Raw genomic sequence first — 9,095 nt, 5'->3', positions numbered from 1 at the left:
TTAGTTGGTAAATATATACCGATTATCACGATTGTGTGCTATTTTATAACTTTATGTCGAAGTCCATAATAATAAGACTTACACTTAAATACATGTGGTAATGAAAATACATGTGGTAATGAAAATTCACGTAAATTTATATATGTCTTATATATATATATATATATATATATATATATCATCCATACATTAAATATTATTACCGCTATTTTTTTCACCTATAATAGGTTAAATGATGTTCGGAGGGCCTAGTCAATTTGTTATCTTTTTTTTAAAACCGTCCCCATCATCCAATATAGGCCTACTGTATTTTACCGTGTATAAAAATATTGATATACCTTTATGAAATATTTTTGTTTTTTGTCCATAATATACTTTTTCTTTTGAGGGGAATATTGCTCGAACATTTTATTATTTCGAATCAAGTTCCGCTAAAGTAATGATGAATTGGGGAAACAAATCAATACAAACATATAATGATGATTTGGGGAAACGAATCAATACAAACACTACTATTTGTTAGTCCATAATATACTTAACTATGGAGCACTACCTTGTGGCTACAAGACTTTTCGGTAAAGTGGACTTAAAAATATTCAAAATGCCAAAATTGATATAACAAATTACCAAGCTTAAATTAAAAGGAATTTTTGAACGAACTCCTAATTTATAGAAGCTACGTTTTCTAAGATAGATCAAATCTTCGAAACTAATCAATTATTCTCAAAACTTTTCCCATAAATTTTCGATAATACTCCTCTTACAACACACTTTTGTTGATTTGTGCGTGATTGATCGATCAATAACTGTTACAAATCAATAGTGTAATCACACACTGAGTACAAAGTAAATTTGTTTTGTTTTTAGCTGTGACAGGACATTCAACCTTTTAGATTGAATTTCCACTAACTTCAAGATTTTCAATTTTTTCCCATAAAGAAAAATTAAATCCTGTGTTTGTGGTTCCCAATCCCTTCCTAGATTTCCCCCCTTCCCCTACTCGCTTATCTCTCACCTAATAGGTTTTTCTACAGTTCTTTCTCCGTCCAAAAACCCATCTTTTTTCTGTGTTTCTTCTTTTCTTTACCTGCTGTATTTAAATCAAACTCAAATCACACAATATTTCCAATGATACCCACTTAGGAATTGTTAAATCTCGTTTTCAATAATCCCAAAAAAGACCCATAATCTGGCAATGTCTCATCCTTCAACAGTCACTTCAGAGCCCTCAAATTTGCTTGATTTTGTGCCAAAATTGGGCAATTTTGTTCTAAATTCAAGTTTGCATGGCAATAACTCAAATGGGTATTCTTCATTTTCTTCCAATTCCGTGCATTTCGGTGGATTAGCCACTCAAAACAGGTACAAATTCGTCAATTCACTGAGTTTTAGCAAAGAGGGTTCTAATTTGAAGAGGATTTTGAGTGATTTTAATAGGGTAATTAGGCTCCATTGTGATAGAATCCCACTTGGGTTTTCTTCAATTGGTCTTAATTCCGGGGAGAGTAATGGGGTGAGTGATAATGGACATGGTGTTTTGGAGGATGTTAGAGTGCCTGTTAATGCAGTTGAGCCTGAATCCCCTAAGCGAGTTCTTATTTTGATGAGCGATACCGGAGGTGGTCACAGGGCTTCTGCCGAAGCTATCAAGGCTGCTTTCAATGAAGAGTTTGGTGATGATTATCAGGTCTTATTATAGAGTAATTGATTCTATCTATACATGAAGTTTAATGTAGATGTTAATTGTGAGCATTTTTAGAGTTTTTAATTGCTAATATCAGCTTGATCTTCTTAGGTTGTAGTAGAATGAAAGTTTGATTTTGTTGATTTATCTTAGTAACTTGATATGGGTAGGTCACACTATTGACGTTGTGTTGTGTGTGAGTTTAGAAACTCGTGATTGAAAATTTGCAATATGCCTTTTGATAAGTGAAGAAACTGCATTTAGCTATTACGAGAGTAGTTCTGGTTGATCATGCCTTGTGGCTTGATTTTGTGCCTATTTGTCTATTTGAGATATATAAAATGGGATGGTTGCATTCATGTGTATATTCGTAGATTGCATCATTTTTGTTGATCATGTCCTTGTGGATTGGTTTGGTGCTAAGTTTATGGTTTCTTTCCATTTAATTTGTGATTGAGTGCTTGTTTTGGGAGATGTAGAAAAGGGGATGGTTGCATTCATGTGTATATTCGTTGATTGTATTGTTTTTAAACAGTGGTAATTGCAGGTATTCGTTACTGATTTATGGTCTGAGCATACTCCTTGGCCATTTAATCAATTACCAAGGAGCTATAACTTCTTGGTGAAACATGGCCCTCTGTGGAAAATGATGTATTATGGTACATCTCCTCGTGTAATCCATCAATCAAATTTTGCTGCGACCTCTGTATTCATAGCACGGTGAGCCTGTTACTCTAATGTAAGACTCTTTTATGTTTCCTAAGAAAAAGAAGTACATAGCTGTGATTTTGTTCGAGATGAAACTTTGGATGTAACAAGTACTACGTATGTCTTTATTATGCTTGTATTCAAAATACTTATGTTGCTGATCCTTGGGATGTGAGAGACATTCAGTTTTTATCCAGTGAAGGAAGAAAGATGACTTGAATGAGAGACTGGTTTCTAGAAATTTATTTTTACCGCTGTACCACTAGTAATGTACGGCTCACCTTTGCATCTACCAGTCTTAGATATCTAGAAACTTAGAAAGCCTATGTCCAAGACAAATGATTGGATAAAATTATCCAACAATTTTTTTAGAGAACAAAATGATCCGACTACTTAATCACTTGTGTATGTGAAGAATCTTTATTTTTTAAGGATAATTATTTGGATAAGTAACTAGTTATTGGCCCGGACGATGCCCCAGGTCATTGGTCATTTCAGGTAATATGATATTAATTTTTTAAAACAAACATGATTATCATTGAAATATTAAAATTTAAAATTGGAGATATAATAGTTACGTGATAAATAGATTTCATTTCATTGATTGGTATGTATATATTTTACTCATTACTTAGATTCATGTTAGTCTTTATTTTATATTTTGAAATGCAATTTTTAAAGATTGGGTTGAAATAATTGACAATTTGACATAAAAACTATGCAACTTAGATGGTACTTCTTTCACACTATTGAATGAATGGGTTTGAATCTTGTTAGAGGCATTATTTTTTGAAGTGAATGGATAATTGTAATTTAGTTGAAAGCACAGTGCCCATGTATTCGCTTATGTGTGGCCATGTCACGTCGAGTAAAAAGAAAAGTGCGACACATAGCGGTGTGGCATGTCTTGCTTTGGAGTTATAATGATATTATAGATGAAAGCAATTGGGAACAATAAATGAGCAGAATTCATCTAGTGGACTGGTTGTCAATCACTAATTGCTTGATTGGTGATTTGATAGATAAGGAGCCTTGCCACTGTGGTATATAGCAGTATAGGAAGGAAAATATAGTTCTGGATTATTACTCCGACAATCCGACCCTTGCAAGTCACAAGTAACTATCTCTCTGGCTTTTATGTAAAGGAACTGCTAAATACCTGTTGTGAAGGGTTGGTTCATGATCATGCAATAACTATTCGTATAGGAAGTAATGTGAAAATGCATGCTATCTTATACTGTTATATCCACTTTTGCGGTGAGGTTGATATAGAAGCATAAGTAAACTTATTTTAGGGGAAGGTGTCTTCTTATTGAGTTGTTTAACACTGCAATTTCACTTTGCATCCCGATACGTGAAAGTGTGTACTGTTTGTTACCAAACAGAGTCAGTGCATTTTGTAAAGGGTAAATTTAAAAACCTTTTTACTGTAGGGGATTCAGTTCCCTTTATTTAATTTAAATATGTTCTTCCAGGTGCTTTTCTGTTTCCATAACAAAGGCGTTGAGTGTTCTTTTTATTGATTATTGTGTGGAAGTGACCCCCATTTTGGTCCTTAATTACTGTTATTGTATTGGTTATATACTTATGGTTGTCCTACTTATTTGCATTTATTTTATTGGAAGCACATGTGTTGTATAACGATGTACTGCTGAGGGGATCTGTTGTGATTTGTGAATGACAAAGTAGCTTGATTATAGCTAATGTTTTCTTTTAAGATCCTTATCTGACTGTCTAATGTGTTTTTCGGATGATGAATTTGTTGTCACTGGCTCTGTTGTTGAAGAATATGTTCTGCGCTAGCTAAATAATTGCTTTGTCACCTCAAGGCTAACGTTGCTTCTAAATTTCTTGGCAGAGAGGTGGCCAGAGGGTTGATGAAATACCAGCCAGATATTATCATCAGTGTGCATCCTCTGATGCAACATGTTCCACTTCGTATCTTGAGGGGTAGAGGCCTTCTTGAGAAAATTGTCTTCACTACAGTAGTTACAGATTTGAGCACCTGTCATCCTACGTGGTAGGTTGTGTGGTTTTCCTTTATGTAGGTATTATGATTTGTATTTTGTAACAAGATTGTGAATTGATCCCTGACCTTTTCTTTTTCTTCCTTCTTGTTATAGGTTTCATAAGCTTGTAACAAGGTGCTACTGCCCTTCAAATGAGGTGGCTAAAAGAGCAACAAAAGCTGGTCTACAGCCTTCCCAAATAAAAGTTTATGGTCTTCCTGTGCGGCCGTCCTTTGTTAGGTCTGTTAGGCCAAAGGTTTGTCTACGTTTTCATTTCATTTTTGTTTCTATACTCCAGTTGTAATTTGTTGGTAACTGTACTGTGATTATGGACGAACCTATATCTTTGCCGTGACGTGTAAGCTGCCAAGCTGGCTCTGTTGTGTACTCATGTTTTCTATTTCTGTTGGTTAAGATTGGCTTTTCTCTTACAAGCATAATTTTGGTGACATTGTAATATTGATAGTCAATACTCTGCTTACTGCTTGTTTAATATTTTTATTGGATTTCTTAAGATTGAAAAATTTCCCCATCTTTTTTGTATATTTTGCCCCTTTTTAGTTGGCGTATCAGTTTCTCGTATCAGTCGTATTTCTAATATATATATATATATATATTTATTTCCTCAGAATGAGTTACGTAAGGAACTTGGAATGGATGAGCATCTTCCTGCTGTTCTGTTAATGGGAGGAGGGGAAGGCATGGGGCCTATTGAGGCTACTGCACGAGCTCTTGGAAATGCGTTATATGATGCTAACCTTGGTGAGCCAACAGGTCAACTTCTTGTGATTTGTGGTCGCAACAAAAAGCTTGCCGGAAAGCTGAGTTCAATTGACTGGAAGATCCCTGTACAGGTATACTGGACTATATGCTGGTCTGCTGGGTAGTTTTGTGTCAATTGCTAATGAAAGGGCGTCACACACCTAAACCTTGTCCTTTTAGGGATATATGCAAACTGGCCGAGTCCTAGCTGTCCGAGCAAGGCTGCCTCCGCAAGCTTTTAGCTCGAGCTACGGCTCAGTTGAAGTTTGCCAAGTCTTGACAGCTTGAGCTCAATTTGAGTCCTTTCATGAGAACCGCGGTTTGGAGTTCGTGCTAAGACTCAGCTTGTTTCGTTTTCTTACAATAGTAATTGATTACTTTAGGTTTATTATAAGTATTTAATAATTGTTGAAAAGTACTTGAATAAAATCGAAGTGTCAAATTAAGCAAAACCTTATCTGATCATTACTGTGCTAGGGCTCAATAGTCAGCACATTTCAGCTCGAAACCCAGTTTTAACCGAACTTGAGCTGAGCTTTGGCTTAGCCTAGCTAAAGGGATCCAAGTCCCATCTCAGTTTGGTTCTGTTCAGCTCTACTACTTTTACGTTTTGCTGTGCTTCTTTCAACAAATGCTTCAAGATTAAAAATTGATGGCTATTTGAAAATTTCAGGTGAAGGGCTTTGTTACTAAAATAGAGGAGTGCATGGGAGCTTGTGATTGTATTATAACAAAGGTAAACATCATTATATCTGGAAGATTGTCAGTTTTTCATTATCTGTATTCTAATTTGGCTTTTTTCAGGCTGGCCCTGGAACGATTGCAGAAGCAATGATTCGAGGACTACCCATCATATTAAATGATTACATTGCCGGGCAGGTATACATCAATTTGTCTTAATTGTATTAAATTACAACTGCACACATTGCTCGGTGTTTGCTATTCTTGTCATTTGTCAAATACGTGTCCAATGCGCTGTCCAAGTTCTACAAGTTTAAGAGTAGTCAAACTGAGAGACATTGAAAGTTTAGGTACTATGGTTGGAGAAAACACACAACTCTGCTCAGGAAACTAGATACATTGAAAGTTTGAAGCTAGGATAAATTCCTGCATATTAGATGAGCAGGTGAGGAATCCGGTCACCACTTTCAAAACTTCATTTGACATTTTTGACAATATGAAGATGTTTCGTCATATACTTGCATTACTTTCTTAGAGCCAGAGGCTTTTCTTTCCTGGTTTCCACACTCTTCCTTTTCCCTGTTTATCTCTACATTCTTTGTTCAGAAATAGTATTGTAAATCACAATTACTATTTTGGGATGTGCAGATAAATGAGTAATCACCTTTCGGGGAATAACAAATTTTTTTCTGAACAGGGTTTGCACAAATACAGGGAGGATATAGTGGGGAATGTGGCATTGTTAGAGAGAAACGTGATGAAAAAATTTGGGATAAACAAATTACAGATGTGTGAAAATAATAAAAGGATGGAGGAAGTAGGGGCTATTATGATTAGATTTCATAGGAAACCTCCCCTTGAGCGATAATCCATAGCTTAAGTATCATTGAAGATATCCGTTCAATTCATGTTAAAATTTTAACTACGATGGCTTTGGACTATGTGACTATTTTTTTCCAGATGAAGGGAATACTATTTCTAATAGAATTGTACTATTTCTAATATAATAGGGCGGCATAATTTTGACATGAACACTTGAATGCTCACCCTCTTTGAAGTTGTTCTTCATATCTGTTATGTTTCCCAATGGACCACATCCCCCTTTACTGAATCACTGGGCATGCTGTTTGGTGCAGGAAGCAGGAAATGTGCCGTATGTTATAGAAAATGGTATTGGAAAATATTTGAAGTCGCCCAAGGAAATAGCCAAAACTGTTTCTCAATGGTTTGGTCCGAAAGCAAACGAGCTGCAGATAATGTCACAGAATGCGTTGAAGCATGCAAGGCCAGATGCCGTTTTCAAGATTGTTCATGATCTTGACGAGCTTGTCAGACAAAAAATTTTTGTACGTCAGTACTCTTGTGCTGCTTGATTTCAAAGAACAATAAGAATATCCAACTCAAGTTGGGAATTCAGGCAATTAGAAACGGATTTTACTCCTGATTTTTTGAGGGGCAGGGCGAGGGGAAATGATAATCATTGTTTAGGCAAATGGTGATTTTAGGCCTTTCTAGCGTAGAGCATAATATGTGTATTTAGTATTTACAGAGCGGAATTTATTCTTTTGTATTCGAACAATTCTTATTGAAGCACGCACTTTTTTAGCGACTCAAGAGCTGACACAAAGAGGCAATAATTCAAGATTAAGTTACACTTACATATTATGTTGCTGATAACTATTATTAGTTTATTACCTCCGTTGCTGATAACTTTTGGTTGGCAAAAAGGCGAAGGGGATGTCCTAAACCTTGTGAAACAAATTACCCTTCGCCATTCAAAATTTCTACGTGCAACAGAATGACACCCAAAAGAGATGCAAAATATGCAGGAAGCAGAGTATTGTGTTGTTGCATACATGGTACATGACACATTTTGGATTCGTTCCTTGTTAGCTGACCTGTAAAATTATTTTGTGATAATGTTTATGCGTCTTATCTTTAAGTGAATCCGGTTTAGCATGATCGTAGTAAACATATCAAGATATATTATAATTTTGTTTGGGCGCGTGTTGTTCATGGTGCTTTAGTTGTATGTCATGTCCCTATTGAGTTACAAATCGCTGACATTTTGGCAAAGGGTTTGTCGGGTCAGCGTTTTCAGTTTTTTAGGTCCAATCCGCACGTGATTCGCCATGCACAAATTGAGGGGGTGTAATAGAGGATTTTTAGTGTCACGGTTCGAATATTTTGGGAACAGGATTGCGCGACACACTTTTACCTAGTAGGTGGTAAGGGCGCAAGCCTTGTACGGAACAAAGTCGAAGGCCGGGCTCGTGAAGCACGAGCGAGCAAAGGTTTCTGAAAGGAGCACTCTTGTCAATTGGATGCGAGCGTCGATCTTTGACTTGTGTGCGCACAGCAGTCACAAGTAAGGCCAAGGACGCGAGCGTATCGGCTCGAGGAGACTTTGTTGACTCTAGAAAGCTTAAAAATAAACGATCACATTATCAATTAAAGGATTACAACAACGCTATTGATTAAGCAAAGACAACTTCTGGTGAGGGGTATTGGTTCATACCCCTAATTAGGTTTACTTTGAATTAACTAAAAATTTCTAATGAACACTGGATAGACAGAAACATAATAATCATATCTAAAGCCTAGAAACTTAAAAGAAAAGTGATAGAAAGCTTAGATAAGGAAAATACAAGGAAATATAAGAAAAGTACAAGGCAAGAAAAATTGGAATATAAGACTAAGAGTATACTCGTAGTTGAACTAGTGTACGATATTATTATATACTTCGTATATGAGTCCCAAACACCCATTTTAGGGTAAGTCATATCACTATATTTATGCAAGTAGGCATACAAAGTAGACGAACATTTTTTGTAGGTTTTTACTTTCTAGTTTGGCACAAGCAGAATACCAATCCGTGGACTATGGACCATGATGCACATTGAGCGTGGTGCAACAAAAGAACATATGTGGATAAGCAAAAGAACATGACACTACGACAAAAGAACATCCGATATAATATTTCACTTTTTTGTTATAAAAAGTAATATATTATTTCACTATTTATAAAAATATATACAATAAATATATATATATATATATATATATATATATATATATATATATATATATATATATATATATATATACCATATTCATTGTGCATCATGGTCCACCTTCTAAATTGCAGCAGAATGCCAAACAAATCTCTATGGGATGGATTAGCAATCAATGAGAATTCTATGTAAAATACATCTCCAAAGTTATTTGTATTTTTTTAAACTGATGACCCG

The 9,095-nt window shown here is 35.5% G+C and overlaps 1 protein-coding gene across 2 annotated transcripts; it reads left to right on the top strand.

The window, feature by feature from the left end:
* Positions 1-847: 847 nt before the first annotated feature.
* Positions 848-7,508, top strand: LOC110791699 (monogalactosyldiacylglycerol synthase, chloroplastic). Of its 2 annotated transcripts, none has more exons than XM_056840481.1 (8): positions 848-1,687; positions 2,232-2,404; positions 4,251-4,412; positions 4,516-4,657; positions 5,031-5,255; positions 5,837-5,899; positions 5,968-6,042; positions 6,542-6,956. In XM_056840481.1, the coding sequence occupies exons 1-8, from the start codon at positions 1,196-1,198 to the stop codon at positions 6,710-6,712; spliced, it is 1,503 nt and encodes a 500-aa protein (XP_056696459.1). In that variant the 5' UTR covers positions 848-1,195; the 3' UTR covers positions 6,713-6,956. The 2 variants fall into 2 exon arrangements, with proteins under 2 accessions (XP_056696459.1, NP_001404209.1); NM_001417280.1 differs by lacking the exon at positions 6,542-6,956 and adding an exon at positions 6,981-7,508 and having other exon boundaries at positions 885-1,687.
* The last annotated feature ends 1,587 nt before the right edge of the window (positions 7,509-9,095 follow it).

Source organism: Spinacia oleracea, chromosome 1, assembly GCF_020520425.1.
Source record: "Spinacia oleracea cultivar Varoflay chromosome 1, BTI_SOV_V1, whole genome shotgun sequence".
NCBI lineage: Eukaryota > Viridiplantae > Streptophyta > Magnoliopsida > Caryophyllales > Amaranthaceae > Spinacia > Spinacia oleracea.
This window is presented reverse-complemented; position numbering and strand designations above follow the sequence as displayed.